Here is an 18,361-nt window from a genome sequence, read left to right on the forward strand (position 1 = left end):
CAACCCACTATCAGGGTCCAGCATTAGTTCTTTCTCATTTGTTTTCCACAGAAACCGTTGGGAGAGCAGTTCCGGAAAGAAGTTCACATTAAGAATCTTCCATCACTTTTCAAAAAACCAAAACCAGTGTTGGAGACGGAGGTGCTAGACAAAGAGGAGGGCGGCCTGGCCACCATCTTTGAACCGTGAATCATGCTTTTGGGCATCCTTCCTTGGCCTTTATTGTCATCTCTTCTCCTTTGTAGCTAATCTCTAGGCCCCTCTCCACTGCCACCTCACTTACCACCATGGTCAGCCTGGAGAGATCCAGGTCTGGAGCTGGAGAGTGGGCCCTGTGCAGGGCTAGAAGTAATTATACTAAAGTCCAAAAAGGGAGTTAGGGCTTACACCACGCTGTCTAGACCTCCCAGGTATCTCCCATTCTACTTGGAGTTTTGGCTTTTCCAAGAGAGAAAAGCTAGAGCAGAGCAGCCCTTCTCCCCAAGCTCTCCCGCCCCCATGCAGCCATACACATGTGCAGAGTGGTAACTAGGGGTGCTATACCCAACACTGCAACTAGCCGACCTTGTGGCAAGGGCTTAGCCCTGAACGACTTGTACCAGAGAGTTTCTCCTGGACCACTGCAAGTCCCACTGAGTCCCCAAGCTGCTGGGCTGGCAGGAAGCCTTCCACATCCTCCAGGGGCATGTGTGGGTCAGGTGCTGAGTGCTGAATTTGGCCAGTTTCCTCACTGTTTGAGCAAGAATCTGGTCAGCTGATGGGATCCATGGTATAGGCTACTGCTAAGCTCTGGACGCAGTATCAAGTGTACCTTCAGGGACCGGGGCTGGGTCAGCATCAGTAGTGCTAACATTCCCCTTAGAGCTCACACATGCCCTTCCTTGAATGACCTCTCAGTGTGGTTTCCCCAGCCCCAGGGTCTACTCAGGCACAAGGGCCTCAGTACCCCATCTAGTGTCACGTGATGCCATTGGCATCTAAGGATAATCCAGACCAACTAGCTACATCTGTGACAAGCAGCTAGCAAAGCCACTGGTCTCTCGTAGGACTAGCTGAGTCCAGGTGCCTTCAAAAATCTCATGGCCTTTCCGGTCCCTGGCCACTTCTCTCATGGGCCATTTCCAAAAGGAAATACGCCTTCCTAATATGAGCTCCAGTCCATTCTAGAGATCACTGGATGGGCCTCTGAGTGTAGGATACATGGATGCAGGACCCTAGCCTTGAGGTCATTGCTGGCCATGGACAAGCTTAATCCATACAGAAACTATATAGTGTGTGTCCATGTGTTCTGCAAAAAGACAGAGGGCTGTCATCAATCCACTGACGAGGGTTTCAGTGAGGACTGAGTGGAGCAGTGTGGGCTGAAGCTGCAGCTTTTAGCTGGAGCTGGCCCCCAGGCAGGGGAGGCTCAGGAAGAGAGAAGCTGGGGAAACAGGACTTGGTGTCTGATAGCTGTTTCTATGGCACATACTTGTCCCACGTCCCAGGGGTGGTATTCTGGACTTGTCAACTGTGAAGGCCATCTCAAAGCATGGTTCCCTCCAAACCTGTTAGCTGTCTCCTCCTCTCTGTAGTGGGGCTGTGGAGGGCATAGTTGTATTTATTGTGTTGTACTATTTTTAACATCTTGTGACTTCATGCTAGAAGTTTTCTATTGTTTATAGAACCTTTTTGTAGAAACATAACTCTAAAGCACATCTGCATGTCAATAAAAAAATCTCAATTTCATACAGAAAGCCCCATCTGACTGTTTCAAACTAGTGACGTACTTCAGGGTCACTGTTCCGTAAGAGTGGAGAGGAAGAACTGATGGACATGCTCTGTCAGGCTAGAAAGATTTCTATCCCTGACAAATGTAGACCAGGCAGCCCACACCACTCAGTGCTGTCATTGGTGGTTCTGGACCTGTCCCTGATAGTCCAAAGGGAATTGCTATTCTTCCTTATGTGTTTCTTTTTATATATATATTTGTATTGATTTCAGAGAGAAAGGGAGAGGAAAAGAGATAGAAACATCAACGAGAGAGTAACTGATAGCTGCCTCCTGCATGCCCCCTACTGGGGATCGAGCCAGCAACCCGGGTGTGTGGCCTGGCCGGGAACTGAGCCAGTGACCTTAGTTCCTGAGTGGACACTCAACTGCTGAGCCATACTGGCCAGGCACTCATGTGGTTCTCTATCAGCCATTTCCTCAAGTATCCAAGAGGTAGGTTAAGTGACATACAGTATTTTCTGACCGTGTCCCCAGAAAACACCTCAATTTGTCATTTCCCATGTAGGCCTTGTTGGCCCTAACCTGCAGTGACATCTGAGACCAGCATGCTGTCAGCGCCAAACCTATTTGAACTGAGGCCGCGTATTTGTGAATCTACCTGAAGTGGTTTCAGACAAAACACTTTTTGTTTGGATGTGAATTTATTTACATGGAGGCCTTATAAAGGCATAAAAGTCACATTTTATGACACATTTAACAAAATGTATTGACTAAAATAAAGCTGGAATTGTCCCAGAAAACTCAGAACACCTAGTCACACTAGGCTCTCTACAGCAGTCCTGTGGCAGCAGGTCAGAACCCAAAATCTTCAGCGTGCCTCAGCAGCATCCAAGCCCAGTTGTGCCAGTGAGTCTGCAAGCCTCAGTCCATCTGAACTGCATCTAGTTCATCCAAGAACCGCCGGCACTTGCCCATCAGTACCTTGATGGCTTCGCTCACCAGCACATCAGGTGGCAATACCCCTGTTGACTCGACAGAGACTGAGAACCAAAACAGACAGTTTAGCCTAGACCGCTTGCTAGATTTAACATCTGAACTCTGCAAGGAAGCTATAGCACCAAAGAGCTGCCCCCCACCACTCCCTGCAAACTGGATACTCACAGATATAATGGTCCCGAACCCGAGCCAGCCGTACAACCTTCTTCAGCTTCTCATTCCGGAAGACTTCCCTGCTGAAGGTATCTAGCCGGGGATTGGCAACCCTGGCCACCTTTTTACCTAATGAAAACAAACCATGTTATAAACACACGAGCCCAGAGCTTTCATTCTCTCTGCTACTTTCAAAGAAAATATACCTACGCCCTGGCCTGAACAGCATCCCAAATACCACATACCTTGGACTTCATGCACCTCGATAACACCAGGTGAGAAGCACCGGCTCAGCTCTTCAGCTGCCTCCCCTTCCACGGGCTCCAACAGTGTGATGTCCGGCAGGAGCCTGTAACTGGCTGTTGCCACAGGTGAAAACTTGGCATGATCTTTACCTAGAAGGGAATCAGAGCCTATGGGAAAACCCTTCCTGACATTCCCAAACGCCTGTCAGTGACATCTTAGCTGAGTCCCTTAGCCACACCTCACCCCACTGTATTCAAACTGCCTTCCTCCCCAGGGCAGCTCATGGGGTTCTCACCAATGCCCTTGACACAGTGCATGAGTAGGTCAATCTCCTGGCCAGGCCGCAGCTGAGCAATGAGGATATCATCATGCACTGGTCGGATGGTGCCCTCCGGGAAGAGGTCAGCCTGGTTCCCCAGGGGAACCCATGTCATGTGCCTGGTGTACACTGGAAGAGAAGCACATCAAAAGACCTCAGTCCCTAAAATGAGCACCCAACAGGTAGGCCCTCTGTCACACTACCAACACTCACCTTTGTGGTTCACATAGAGTTCATTGGGGTCAGAGGAATCTTTAGCAGCGTGGGGGTTCCGAGTACACCTGACCTGCAGCCGAAACTGCAGAGTGTCTATTTCTGTGCCTTCTTCATCTCCTGCACAAAGAGAGGAGGTGGCAGCTCTCAAAGGACTAGTGCACATCTGAGTGCCAGGCACCATACTGAGTGCATTACATTTCTCATTTAATCCTCTTAAAACAAATTCATTAAAATAAAGGCAAGTGTTCTCACAGATAACAGTAATGTACCCAGAGATTAGTAACTTGCCTAAGATTATACAGTATAGTCGATCCAGGATTTTAACACAGGTAGTCTGATTTCAGAATCTACTCTGCAGAAAAGAGCTACTCCCCTTCTCCCATAATTTCATTTTCTCAAGCCCTCACCTTGGTTCCGATATTCAAAAAGACGGGGATCAGCATGAATGGGAATGAGCCCCAAGCGATGAGCGAGGATCTCATCCTGGACAATGGATGTGTTGTTGTACACCAGGACCTTTTCCACAGCCATGGTTGGCACCTGCCCAACAAAACAGAATCATCTACCAAGACATAAATCCCTGCCTGCTGACACAGGGAAAGACCTCTTCCTGTAGGAATGCTTGATGAAAAATTTACAAACGAGCAGAACTGCTCAGCAAAAATTTCAGGAAAATTAAACCTTGAGACAATTCTACGAGTGAGGTAATGGCAAGGTTTCCCCACGCAACTCACCCCTGCCACCATGCCCCCAGTACCTCGGCTAACAGAATACGCCGAAAAGCATTGGCAATGGCTGCATCAATTCCCACCATGTCAAACTCCAATGTATTTTCATCCATGTGTACCACATCCACTCGGAAATTCTAAAAAAAAAAAAGGGGGGGGGGAGACACTAAATGAAGCTTGCTCTCTATATAGTCAATACCTTCCCCCTGAACTATTAACATTCTTTTTCATCCAAAAACCTCTTTGCTCAGATGTCCCTCATTAGATGTTCCTTTCTCCCCCATTTTTTTTAACTATATATTTTTATTGATTTCAGAGAGAAAGGGAGAGGAAGAGCGAGAGAAATATCAATGATGAGAATCATTGATGGACTGCCTCCTGCATGCCCCACCCCACCCCCACCCCCACCCCCACTGGGGATTGAGCCTGCAACCCAGGCATGTGCCCTTGACCAGAATTGAACCCGGGACCCTTCAGTCCACAGGCCGACGCTCTATCCACTGAGCCAAACCGGCTAGGGCTCTCCCCTAATTCTTTATGTGTTCTTTTTGCAATGTTTTTTTTGGTCCAAAATCTTAGTAGTGAGAACTTTTTTTAAAATTTATTGGGGTGATGGGTTCATAAGATCATACAGGTTTTGAGTGTACACTCTTGGACAAATGATCTGTATATTGCATTGTATACCCACCACCCAAAGTCAAATCATCTTCCATCACCATATTTGACCCCTTTACGCTTTACTATCCTCTCACCGCCCCCCCCCCCCCCCGCCCCCTTCTCTCTGGTAACCAACATACTGGTGTCAGTACCTATGAGTTTTATTTATTTTTCTTGTTTGTTCAATTGCTGCTTTCCATCAGAGAGGAAGGGAGAGAAACATGAATGATGAGAAGAAATCACTGATCAGCTGCCTCCTGCATGCCCCCTACGAGGAATCCAGTCCACAACCCTGGCATGTCCAGACCAGGAATAGAACCATAACCTCCTGGTTCACAGGCCGATGCTCAACCACTGAGCCATACCAGCTGGGCTGTACCACATCTTCTTTATCCAATCATCTATCAAAGGACACCAGTTGTTTCTGTGTGTCTCTGCATTATTGCTTCTAGCCAGACCATGCAGAGAGACTATTCTAGAAAACATGCTTCCATACTGCTTAGTCCAGTTGACACTAAACCCCTATCTTGTTAGCCTTTTCTGTTGTATTTAGCACTACTTTTTCAAACTAGTGCCTTGATTTCTGAGCACCAATCTTACGGTTTTCTTACTTCTCTGATGAATCCTAAATTCACTCACTATCTTCCACCTACTCTGTAAACATTATCCCAAGTTTCCCCTCCAGAGTGACCTCAACCGCACTCAGTCTTAGCAAATATCTGTACTGACAACTCCCAAAATATCTCACTTCGCATCTCAATTCAAACATATATTCTACTAGCCTGATAGACTTCTCTACTTGCAGGAAACTGAATGCATCATCAGTCCCCCAATCTATTTCTCATCAATGAATGATGCCCCCATTCATCAGAGTTCCCCAAGCTAGGTCACTTTACACTACCCCCTTACAACCGATATCAATGCAATCACCAAACATACTTTCTGTCTCCCCTTTGCTCTGTCACCTACAGTCCCTGAGACACATTTCAATCTTGCCCACCACTCATGCCCATCCATTTTATACTTCTTAAAAAAATAGTTTACTGATTTTTAGAGAGAGAGGGAGACGGATAGAAACATCCGTGAGAGACACATCAATAGGCTGCCACCTGCACGCCCCCTACTGGGGATGAGGCTGCAACCGAGGCATGTGCCCTGACCTGGAATAGAACGGTGACCTGGTTCATGGGCCCACGCTCAACCACTGAGCCACAGCCGCCAGGCCATCCACTTTATATTCTAGCAATAATGAACTGCGTGGGCATTCCCACAGCACGGCTCACACAGCCCTTATAATTTGGCTTCTCAGTTTCTCCTCACCCTTCGCTGTTCTCGGCTTCTGCTCATCGTTCTAGGCTCAAGAAGATGTCATCTCTTTAACGAAATCTTTCGTTCCTCTATCCCAGTGGTTCTCAACCTTGGCTGCACATTAGAATCACCTGGGAATCTTTTTAAAATCCTGATTTCTGGGCCTCATCCTCCGGAAATTCTGTTTTTTTGTTATGGGATGAGGCCACAACATTAGAAACAAGGAAACAGAATTTCCGGAGGATGAAGCACAGAAATCAGGATTTTAAAGATTCCCAGGTGATTCTAATGTGCAGCTAAGGTTGAGAACCACTGCTCTACCCTCCCTTCCATTCTAGATTAAGCGCTTCCCAACCCCACTCCATCCCCCGTCGTCCTCACTGCTAACAACCGCGTTTTCCACATTATACTGAAATCATTTGTTGAGGCGCGCTCTTCTCCAACAAGACTGAACATCTTGCTCGCAGAACAGGGTGGAAGCCATGTGTGCACGGAGCGCCTAGCACATGGCTCAATAAATGTTTCATGAACCGAGTCAACCCCCAGGGACAGCTTCCGAGGCACAGGCTGCTCAGACCACCAGGTCCGATCCTCACACTCTCTCCGACATGGCCAGCTCCACCCACCTTCTCGAAGCGGTCCTGGTCCCAGGCATCATCATAGCCCGAATAGTTCCCGGGAAAGTCGGTGGTGTGAACCTAAAGGAGAGAGAGACGCGTCTGTCCGCGAAGGGGCAGCGAGGCTAAGCCCGTCCCCACTCCCGTCCCCCTCTCATTTTTCTCCTCCCGACTCCAAGGCCACAGAGCTTACATTGCGAACGCCGAACTCCCCCAAAACCACGCGGCTCCGCATCTCCTCCACCGCCTGGGCCGCCGCCATCTTCGCTCCCTCCACGTGACTCAGGTTGCAACTGGCTCGTACGTTCCAGTCGCCTTCCTCCGTCTCCGAGGCAACGCGTCACCGCCTGGAAGATTAAATATCGCGAGACTCTGTCCTCTGTCCACGTCCCCAACTTCCGGAAGTCAGTTTGAGCCAAACATCCGGGTTTCTTTTTTTTCTTTTTTTGCGGTCCGGTGGATCCCACCTCTCTCCCCCTGTACCTTTCCTCCTCTCAGGCCCACGTCTCTCCCGCTCGTCCTCCGCGCGCGGGAGCAGCGCGGGCTTCAGCGACGGGAGCCCTCGAGGGACATGGCAACTACGGCGACGCCGGCCGGCGGCTCCCGCAATGGGACTGGCCCGGAATGGGGAGGGTTCGAAGAAAACATCCAGGTAATGGCCTCAAAGCTCCGGCTGCCAGCCGGACGGCGGTGGTCAGAAGTGTCGGGGGGACTCTCCCCGGGCCCTAGAAGTCTGCTCCGTTTGCAGCACTTTTCCTCTCCTTTGGGTCTCGGTGCACCCGACAGTCAGGGGCACTGATGCTGGCCTGAAAGGGCCGGACGTGTACTCGGGCCGGAGGGCCTCGGGCCCCACCCGCCTTCTTTCGGGACAAGTTAGGAGATCGGTCGGGGGCAGGGGGAGTATTGCACCAGCTGAAACCATACTGTGTGCACAGGCTTGTTTGGGGTTGGGAAAGACAAAGAAAGTGGGCACTTTTGCAGGCCTTTGGGCTTTGATAGGGAAAGTAGGAGAAAGACATGTGTGGGAAACAGGGAGTAGTCGGTTTCTTCGGCTAGAAAAGAGAGAACCAAGGTTCCGAGAGCCAAGGAGTGGGAGGAAATGCATGGTCGGTGATTCCAGCCCATATCCCCCGTAGTGCAAGAACAAAGCTCCAAGCCCTGGGGTGAACAAAGAGGGTCTGAATGGATGGGGCAGAAAGGTCCTGCACTCTAGGAGCTCACTGTCTTCACAGGGTGGCGGCTCAGCTGTGATTGACATGGAGAACATGGACGATACTTCAGGCTCCAGCTTCGAGGATATGGGTGAGCTGCACCAACGCCTGCGTGAGGAAGAAGTAGATGCTGATGCAGCCGCTGCTGAAGAAGAGGATGGGGAGTTCCTGGGCATGAAGGGCTTTAAGGGACAGTTGAGCCGGCAGGTGGCTGACCAGGTAAGCAAGACGATCCCTGGCAGGTGGGAACGTGCACCTAGGAGGCCCCGGGTTCTGGTGTAGAACCATGTAGAAATCCAACAGAAAATACGAAGAGGGCTTAGAGCCAGCAGTCTGACAACACCCATCCACCCCATCCTTGTCTTCCTCCCTTCAGATGTGGCAGGCAGGGAAGAGACAAGCCTCGAGGGCCTTCAGCTTGTATGCCAACATCGACATCCTGAGACCCTACTTTGATGTGGAGCCTGCCCAGGTGCGAAGCAGGTGAGGATCCTTCTCCTGGCAGACGCTGCCCTCCTCACATCTAAACTACAGCCAGAGACCAAGCCCTTAGAACCCCCCTCTTCTTGACACCACCAGCCCTCGTCATTACATCTGTATTCCAGCTACACCATTCCTCTTAGCAGTCCCGGAACAGGACATGGTGTTAGCCCACCACCTTCCTCTTCTTTCCATCTAGGAAACCACTCATCTTCCCTCAAAACCGAGCTCAAATGTTGCTTCCTTTGTTTCTCATTCCTCAACCCTGTGCCCAGTTTGTCCTTTCCTGTCGCTCCCATGGAGGTCTGTGCTTTCCTCTAACAGATGACACTTACCAAGCATGTCAAACTCATGGCGGGCAGGCCGAGTGCCTCATTTATTTAAGCAGTGCTATGCTTTCTTATTCTCGGGTCCCTCTCCCCAGAGACCTCCTCAAAAGCAGGCTCTGTTTTGCTTATCATTTTATTCCCAGCACCAGAACAGTCTGTGCACCAGAATATCAGTACATGGTTGTTGAATGACTTTTCAAGAACTGGAATTAATCTTGGTTTGGTTCTTTGTTGATCCTTTAATGTAACCAATACTTAGCAAATACCCAGTACACTCAGCAAGTACTTACTAAGCTTTTTTTCTGCATACTCTACTAGTTGTGTCTGAGTTAGTGAGGAAGACAAATGGGAGCCTTGCCCATGAGTGCAGTTATAGTACAGCACTCCTTTGCTACGAAGGGACATATGGGGGACACCTGACCCAGAGTAGGCTAGAGGGGGGACAGGGTGGGTTTCCCAGAGGGAGTAAAATCTAGTCAAATTCCAAGGTATTATTAGGAGCTAGCCACCTAAGCAAAGAATGGGGACTTGTATTCCTTCTGCCTGGAATTTTCATACCACTTCAGAATCATTTCAAGAAAATACTCAGCAGTGCCTGGAGGAATGACAATCATGAGAGAGGCAGGAGGCACACTGGTTCCCTCAAGTACCACCTTCAAAACCTTTCCCGGGGCTTCGCCTCACAGTTCGGAAATCTGGGCATTCTCTGAGGTTTGCCTTTTAAAGGAGAGCAGTTCAAATAGGTAAATTGTCAAACCCTCTCCCACGCCCAGCAGGGCTCCCTGGTTCTCCATTTTGCTGCTGCATCAAAGGTGGTCCTTCCTGGAAGCATTTTTTGGGCAACGAAGTGATTTCCTCATTCCCTGTCTGTCTTTACTGCCCTCTGCTCCCTTTACCGTCTGGAGTTAGAGAGATGAATAAGGTTCAGGCCCTCCAGAACCTCATAAGTGTTGCCTCTGCTCTCATCTCTCCTCTCCCAGGCTCCTGGAGTCCATGATCCCTATCAAGATGGTCAACTTCCCCCAGGTGAATAGAGGGTAGCATGACTGGAAGAGCCAGGGGAGGCGCTAGGGCAGAGGGAGGGGTCACCAGGCAAAACCTAGGAGGAACAAACAGAAGAGCCATTGTACCCACAGCCTGAATGAGTTGGTATATTGACAGAAAATCGCTGGTGAGCTCTATGGACCGCTCATGCTGGTCTTCACACTGGTTGCCATTCTCCTCCACGGGATGAAGACGTCGGACACCATTATCGTAAGCAGGACAGAGGACCTTGGGGGGTGGCTGAGTTGAAAGCTGCCCAAAGAGAAAATGTTGGAGGGAGTTAGAAGCAGCCCTGAGGATAGCCCTGGGTAAGGCGGAGACCAGAGGCCTCCCAGGACTAAGTAGAGCCTTCACCCCACAGCGGGAGGGCACCCTGATGGGCACAGCCATTGGCACCTGCTTTGGCTACTGGCTGGGTGTCTCATCCTTCATCTACTTCCTCGCCTACCTGTGCAACGCCCAGATCACCATGCTTCAGATGCTGGCACTGCTGGTAAGGAGTCCGGCATGGTGGTGGGCAAGGGTGACCTTATAACAGTAGCCGGGCCCTGGTCTGCATCTGTCCTGGGGCTCCAGAGCCTGGAATGGGATAAGCTTGCCGCTGGACCATTTATTTCTCAGGGTCCCCGTAAGGGTCCAAAGGCCAGCCCACCCTGAGAGATTTTCCTCTCCACCATCCCTCCTAGGGCTATGGCCTCTTTGGGCACTGCATTGTCCTGCTCATCACCTACAACATCCACCTCCATGCCCTCTTCTACCTCTTCTGGCTGCTGGTGGGGGGGCTGTCCACCTTGCGTATGGTAAGCTGGGCAGGAGATTTCCAGGGGTGGGCTGTCCTCCCGGGGAGCTGGGGAAAGCTCATAAAAGGCTCTCAGTGGGGGAGAAGAGCCCGAAGATGGTTCTGATCTGGGAAGGAGTATCTTCTCCACTCTGCTCACTGGAGCCAGGCCCTCTAAGCCAGCAGTCACCAACCTTTCAGACCTCACGGACCAGCAGTGGTCCATGGACCACCAGTTGGCGACCGCTGCTCTAAGCTGTATTCCTGTGGCCCTAGGTGGCAGTGCTGGTGTCACGGACTGTGGGCCCCACCCAGCGGCTGCTCCTGTGTGGCACCCTTGCTGCCCTACACATGCTCTTCCTGCTTTATCTGCACTTTGCCTACCATAAGGTGGTAGAGGGTAAGTGACAGGAGGCCTGGGTGTGGGGGGGAGGGAAGCACAGCTGCCTAGGGCAGGATCCAGCCAGCTCTTGCTCACCTTCCGTCCTCCTCCTCCTCTCAGGGATCCTAGACACACTGGAGGGCCCCAACATCCCACCCATGCAGAGGGTCCCCAGAGACATCCCCGCTGTACTCCCTGCTGCGAGGCTTCCAGCCACCGTGCTCAACACTACAGTCAAGGCCATCGAGGTGACCCTGCGGTCACACTGACCCACCTGAAACCCTCGGCCAGCCCCTGGAGCCCTGCTGCAGTGGAGGAAGGTTCAAGGACAGCACTGAAGACACGTCTCTGCTGGGCTGCAGCTGCCAGAGAGCTGTAGCCGCTTAAGCACCTCCTTCGACGCTTGTTGGGGCTTCTGAAGAGGACGAGGCCAGGAACCCTGGCCAGGACTGCAGGGCTCTGCAGCCAGTGCAGAAAGTGGGTCAGCGCCTCTGAGGCCTCTCACTACCCACCCCTTCCTTCCTCTTTATTTCTCCCACATTGTCTTGTTAAATATAGACTTGGTAATTAAAATACTGATTGAAGTCTGGGACTGCAGCTACCCTTCCAGTGGTCCTCCCTGCCACCCTGCTTCCTGTGCTCTCTGCTGTTCTGTCGGTGGTGATGCCATACGTTCCCTTACGTATACCCTCAGGATGGAAGGTGGGACAGTCAGGAGGAAGGTAGGACAGCCCAGGCTACCCTGAAGCCAGTGGTTGAATATGGCACCTGTCCCTGGGTGCAGAGGACACCTGACCCATGGAGCAGCAGGGAGGCCTCAAACACAAGAACCATAAGTCTGGTGGAGCGGTGCACCAGCTTGAGTCGGGGACATCAGTGGAGTAATGACAATCGGACAAAAACTTCCAGGCTCAACCCCATGTCATTATAAGGCCCTTACACACCTGGGCCATTGTGTGGGAATAATTTTCCTGTGTCAGCTTATTTGAAGCCAAACTTGGCTTTGCCTGGGTTATCTTGGAGCCAGAGGAACAAACTTCAGGAGTCCTGTCCTTCCTCTTCAAGAGTGCTGGTTGCTCTTAAAAAAACTACTCAGTGGTTGAGCATCAACCTATGAACCAGGAGGTCATGGTTCAGTTCCCAGTCAGGGCACATGCCCAGATTGCAGGCTCAATCCCCAGTGTGAAGCGTGCAGGGGGCAGCTGATCAGTGACTCTCATCATTGATGTTTCTATCTCCCTTCCTCTCTGAAATCAATAAAAATATACATATTTTAAAAATCACAATGCAAACCACCATCCACCCACCACCTATTTCATCTGCCCCACTGGTTAACAAGAAATAGAATTTTTACCTCTCTTCACTACACTTCTATTACTCATTAAGAAAAAAATTTTTTTTTTACCCTAGTAAATCTAGGTCAGCATCTTGCCTTCCTAATAAAGGGGCTAAGAAAGATGTGCCCTTCATTCGCCTGAGGCCCCCTGACCATCACCCTTGGAAAAATTCCAACATTACAGTGTGTCCCTCCTGACACTTCAGCCCACTTTCCATGGCCCCTCCACCATCCAGGTCCTGATCCTGACACCCCGTTTATTTTGGCTACCCCAGCCTCACAGGTACTCCGCCTCAGTGTCAGCAGTGCCGTTAGCACCTGGGGAAGGAGCGGCCCCAGCACCCTGCATCTACCTGAGGCTCGCCCTGCATCTACCTGAGGCTCGCCCTGCATCTACCTGAGGCTCGCCCTGCATCTACCTGAGGCTCGCCTGCCTCAGAAACACTCGGAGGTTTCCCTGTGCCTGGTAGCTCAGGCCGCCTCTTCCCTGCCAGACCCCTGAGGCTGCCACTGCAAAGCTGCCATCTTGATACCACTGAGAGTTACTTCTCTATTTCTAAAATCCTACAAATTAATGCTTAAATCTTGATGGCATCTCTCCTTCCATACTGACTGCATTCTTTCTTAGCTGGTATCCTGATATGAACACACATCCTAATATATAAACCTGCCCAGCACAGTCAATAACACTAACTCGGCTCCATCATGTTTAGTTGGCCAGTATGGTCCCCAATAGTGTCCACAGACCTTCCTGGACACCCAGGGGCAGATCCAGCCCTGGCTCCCAGCCCCATCCTCTACACCTGGGGCCCTGGCTTCTCTTCTATCCACAGAGGGTGACAACATCGTCTGGAGTGGGGATAACCACTTTTAATAGAAGTGCACATCTTCCGTCCCAAGCTCTCCCCTCATTCAGCAGGTGTGGCCAATCTCCCCCTAACCCCCGCCCCCTGTCTGCCCCACCCTATTGGAAATATAAAAACACTACCTCTCCATTTCTTCCTCAGAACAACCATAGCATCTGTTATGGACTGAATGCTTGTGTCCCCCTAAAATTCTTATGTTAAAGCCCTAACCCCCAATGTGACTGTATTTGAAGATGAGGCATGTGAGAAGGTGACAAAGATTAAGTGAGGTCAATAGGGCTTGTGCCCTTATGAGAAGGAGAGGCACCAGCACTCAGCCATGTGAAGACGCAGGGAGAAGGCGGCCACCTACAAGCCAGAAAGAGAGTCCTCACCCGGAGCTGACCATGCTGGACCTTATTTCAGACTTCTAGCCTCTAGAACTGTGAGAAAATAAATTTCTGTTGTTTAAGCCACCCAGTCTGCGGTATTTTGTTAAGGTACTCCAACCTGATTAATACAGAATCCTAGACCTTGAGAGTGTTTATATAATATCTCTAATTTTGATAACGAGGAAATGAAGGCCCTGAGAAGGCATTTTAAAAGCAAAGCTAGCCCTAGCTGGTTTGGCTCAGTGGATAGAGGGTCGGCCTGTGGACTGAAGGGTCCCAGGTTCGATTCTGGTCAAGGGCACATGCCTGGGTTGCAGGCTCAATCCTCAGTAGGGGGCATGCAGGAGGCAGCCGATCAATGATTCTCTCTCATCATTGATGTTTCTATCTCCCTCTCCCTTCTTCTCTGAAATCAATAAAAATATATATATATATATTTTAATCAAAGCTAAAGTCTCAGCAGACCTTTGAAGGAAGGGGGCTTCTTGGCTATAAATCTGGAAGTCCCCTGGGTAAAAAAGCTCTAAAAGGTAGAGTTTGTTCAAGAGGCCTGGGGCCGGCTGAGGTGACACAGCATTCTCTTCAGACCCCTAAACACTGTCCAGACAGGACAGCTGAGGTTAAAATAGGAGTCATGGGACAGCAAGGTCGCAAAGCCCTGCAGCCAGACACAGTGGTGGTCTCCACAGTCTGGTGGTTGCCAGAGGAAGGGGGTGGGGGAGTAGGAGAAATGGGTGGAATAAAAGTAACTAAATAACTTTTTAAATTAAAAAAAAAAAAGACGCACAGTGAGGCATACCTGGGGGATGGGGTCTCTCAGCTTGTCAGGGACCCTCACCAGGGACTGGTGCAGCAGGAGGGGAGAGGCCCACACAGCCAGGGGATAGCATTAACCCGCACATGTGAGGCTTGTCAGCGACCTAAGGCTGGGGCAGGACTTGAGCTGGCTAACAGGCCATCTGTAGGAGCAGCTGAGCCCTAAGAACTGCACCTGCTGAGTTATGCTCCCCCAGGAGGGAAAGATGGTGTCTGCGTGTTCCCATTCCAATCCCCCTTGCTTCTGTGCTCCGATAGCCTACGTCAGCTTTGGAAACCGGCAGTTTACGCACAGACCTGTGTCGTTCTCTACAGTCGTGTAAGGGAGGCTGAGTCTAGGTGGTCCGTGGCAGACCGGAACCCGAGCCAACAGAGGCCTTTCTGGAACAAGCGGGCAGTACATAATACATACATGCACAGATGGAAAAGGAACTATTGTCCAAACACCCACACGACCAGCAGGTGAGATTTACAGAGGACTTCAGGAGAGATGACTCCCTTTGCTGAAGAGCATGCTGTCTCCTCTAAGGGAAGGACGCTTACCACCGCTGCTGCCTGAGATCTCTTCTTCCCTTCACCTGTATATTGTTGGTGTTTCCAGGGTTCAGAAAGCCCCAGTTCAGGACACCACTTATTGTTGGCACTCTTGTCCCACTTCGGGCGTCCATTTATGCCGGGGTTCATGTCCCAGCATCAAGAAGGGTTCAGGAATCTGGAAAAGGGGCTGCGCATAGATAACATAGGAATCCAGAGACTAATAAAGGGTCCAGAGACGAGATATAATTTTGAAAGGCATTGGGGGTCAGAGGACCTTCAGCTAAAGGAACTGAAGACCCCTCCTTGTCTAGGACCCTTGCTTTTATTAACACAATTTGTCCTAAGGCAAGGTGGAGATAATACACTTCAAAGGGTAAGGTTTCAAAGGGTACAGAAGCATTGTCAGTTTGGGGAATAGCCTACGGCTGTTCAGGTGTTTGGCCAGTAGGAGGCACTAACATGTAGATTAAGATGCCCTTTAACTGTCTGGCAGCCACAATCAGTTTCCTATTCAGGTTTGGGGAAATGCCTTTAGCCATTCCCAACAGGTGACTACATGTGTGATTCAACCCTGTTGAGTCCCCAAGTCTCATCAACCTTTTGATGAAACTCTTAAAATTATGACATGCTGGAATTGGTCTACGGCACACCTGCTCTTTCCCCGCCTCCACTTCCTCAACGCCCCTCCCCATTGAGCCACTGCGGTCAAGGTCACGCCCCTATCATTTACTGGAAATCCTGGAGCCGTCAAAGATGACCTTTTCATTGCCAGATGCAATTTTTTAATTGAACTTTTTGAGGTGACATTGGTTAACAAAATTCAACAACCATTTATGATAAAAACTCTCAACCTAGATGTTCATCAAGGTTGAGAGTGTGTATATATATATATATATATATATATATATATATATACATACATACACTGGCACATTGAAATACGGTGTATATATACAATGGCATATTGTTCAACAGAAGGGGCGGTGGCCTGCCACTGACCCTGGCAATGGTTCCTGGGGATGGAGGGTGAGGTGAGTCCACTCAGGTCTCAGGGCTGTGCTGCTCTCCACATGCCATCCTGAGTCCAAGTAAGTTAGAGGGGCGCTCTGTCTTACCGAAGCCCCCGAGGCCCTCCTGCCCACATTTTCTGTTCTGTGACTCGTGTCCTCATACTCTGAACACACATGTGCACGCCCACATGTGTACACACTCACACAAGCAAACACACATGTCACTGTACACACTTACTCACACAAGCACATCCACAACCCCCTGGGAAAATGGCAGAGACAGACACGAGAGCACAGAGCTGAGAAGGCGGAAGCAGAGGGTTGGGTAGAGAGTAGGAAGCAACCTGGCGAGGCAGCTCTCGGTGGGATCTGGGTCACTGGCCGGCTTGATACTGCTGGGTTAGGAACTTAATCGGAGGCCTAGTTTCTTTTTTTCTAAAATGAGGGTAACACCACCACCAAAAGAATCAGGATTTTTTTGTTTATTTGAGAATTAAATGAAATGATATGTACTAAAGTTCTTTATAAATTGAAATTCTGTGAGGAGTCATATGGAAACAAAGATAAGGGAAAATGTTACCCCTATGTTCACTTAGCAAATACTCACTTATTTTGAACCGAGGGTAAGAAGCTAATTAAAGCTCTACGACTAAAAATCACAACTCCATCGAAAGCCAGTGTTGCCACAGTCACCTGTGCACATCACCTGGTGGGAGCCTGAGGGCTACACAGGCCTGGGAACCCTGGGCTGATTGGTAACCACTGTTCCACTGCACAATAACAACAACAGGGTCATAAGACTAACACATTGTCTTATTTACAATCTTGACATTTTGTTCATCATGGATTTTTTGCATTAATTTTTAAAATATTTTTTATTGATTTTCGAGAGGAAGGCAGAGGGAGAGAGAGAAAAAAAACATCAATGATGGGAGAGAATCATTGATTGGCTGCCTCCTGCACACCCCCAACTGGGGATCGAGCCCGCAACCCAGGCATGTGCCCTTGACCAGAAGGGAACCTGGGATCCTTCAGTCTGCAGGCCGACGCTCTATCCACTGAGCCAAACCGGCTAGGGCCGCATTAATTTTTAAATACTGCATTAAAATATTACTCATCTTGATTACTGAGTTTTTTCGGCGCTACTTAAATTCTGCATGGGAAGTGAGGTCTCCCTTGCTTCCCAACTCCAGCCCCCGCGAGCTGCAAATGAATGTCACTCATTATTGCCATGTTGGTTCCGGTGGATCATCTGTGCGTTCTCAGCCACGCCCTTTTATCTTCTCTCCCATTTGCCCAATCTATGAAATAAAGCTATTGCAAAGGGTATAAAGGAAGCGTCAAGGACCTTTCAGTCTGGCAAGGCGAACTGATGCAGTCCGAGGACAGTTTGAGCTGCTGAGTCATACAAGACAATGTGGCCCATGCTGTTGTTATAGACTGTGTGGGAATGGGAGGGTTTTTAAGAGCCACACCCCTCTCCAATGGCTTCAACCCTGGGAACCCTAAGTGGGGGGCGCGGGAGGGGGGGTGGGATGTGGATTAGCACAAAAAAGGGAGAGACACTTTCAACAGAAGAACTTTGCATGAGCTGAGATGGTCCACTTCCTTTTGTCTGGCTCACGGGGCAAAGCTCGGTTCTGAGTAACCTAGACACACACAAACCCTAGAGGAGTCAGCGTTCCTTCTCTCTCTCTTCCTCTCTCTCTCTCTTTCTTTCTCTCTCTCTGTTCACACTCGCCCCTCTCCGGTTGCTCCTAAAAACTCACAGCAGCTGGCAATTGTTTTTGACCATTTTGGCCATTTTAGCACTAAACCTTAAAATGCGTCTTAATGATATTTTTGGCCACAATACGAACAGTATGAGCTCGGGGTCTGGTCTTTAGGAATGGGGAACGACGGCAGAATAGGCAAAAGAACCCGTTTATGGTCTCAAACACCATCTCCGTGTCACGTGCCCCCGTTCCCTCCCCACCCCTGCCGGTCGCAGGCCTCCACCCCGACACCTATTTTCTACCTGTGGCCGGACCCGCGCCCAGTGCGTGTCCGAAGCCGAAGGGACGAGCGGACCCACCGCTCGGAACCACCCGGCGCGCACTGACCTCGTGGGCCCGCCAGGCTTGGGCCGGGCAAGGGCGGGGCGAGGGGCGTGGCGAGCGGCGGTGACGCGAACGTTGCCATGGGAACTCGCCGCCCGCTTCGGCGCAGGAGCCGAGGCTCTAGCTGCAGCCGGTCGCCCGTCGCCCGT

General features: G+C 50.3%; 3 protein-coding genes across 6 annotated transcripts in view; 2 read left to right on the forward strand and 1 right to left on the reverse strand.

The window, feature by feature from the left end:
* Positions 1 to 1,732, forward strand: part of XPO5 (exportin 5) — a 50,208-nt gene extending 48,476 nt beyond the window's left edge. For all 4 annotated transcript variants that reach the window (XM_070418524.1, XM_070418527.1, XM_070418525.1 and 1 more), the window contains one exon: positions 52 to 1,732. In XM_070418524.1, coding sequence (XP_070274625.1) covers positions 52 to 189 — 138 coding nt within the window. In that variant the 3' untranslated portion in view covers positions 190 to 1,732. The remainder of the gene's footprint in view (positions 1 to 51) is intronic.
* Positions 1,733 to 2,406: 674 nt separating this feature from the next.
* On the reverse strand, positions 2,407 to 7,235 carry POLR1C (RNA polymerase I and III subunit C). Its single transcript, XM_070419383.1, has 9 exons — positions 7,147 to 7,235; positions 6,963 to 7,034; positions 4,401 to 4,508; positions 4,051 to 4,183; positions 3,641 to 3,760; positions 3,404 to 3,556; positions 3,108 to 3,257; positions 2,875 to 2,991; positions 2,407 to 2,753 (listed from the first exon to the last, which is right to left on the reverse strand). The coding sequence occupies exons 1-9, from the start codon at positions 7,213 to 7,215 to the stop codon at positions 2,635 to 2,637; spliced, it is 1,041 nt and encodes a 346-aa protein (XP_070275484.1). The 5' UTR covers positions 7,216 to 7,235; the 3' UTR covers positions 2,407 to 2,634.
* Positions 7,236 to 7,348: 113 nt separating this feature from the next.
* Positions 7,349 to 11,802, forward strand: YIPF3 (Yip1 domain family member 3). The gene is made up of 9 exons (XM_070418529.1): positions 7,349 to 7,605; positions 8,186 to 8,383; positions 8,541 to 8,647; positions 9,954 to 9,999; positions 10,135 to 10,227; positions 10,379 to 10,510; positions 10,704 to 10,817; positions 11,072 to 11,195; positions 11,298 to 11,802. Exons 1-9 carry the CDS (start codon positions 7,525 to 7,527, stop codon positions 11,444 to 11,446), a joined length of 1,044 nt encoding a protein of 347 aa, XP_070274630.1. The 5' UTR covers positions 7,349 to 7,524; the 3' UTR covers positions 11,447 to 11,802.
* Positions 11,803 to 18,361: the final 6,559 nt, after the last annotated feature.

The sequence above is a fragment of the Myotis yumanensis genome, unplaced genomic scaffold (genome assembly GCF_028538775.1).
Source record: "Myotis yumanensis isolate MYYU_CA2020_CCGP unplaced genomic scaffold, mMyoYum1.0.hap1 SCAF_6, whole genome shotgun sequence".
NCBI classification, from domain to species: domain Eukaryota; kingdom Metazoa; phylum Chordata; class Mammalia; order Chiroptera; family Vespertilionidae; genus Myotis; species Myotis yumanensis.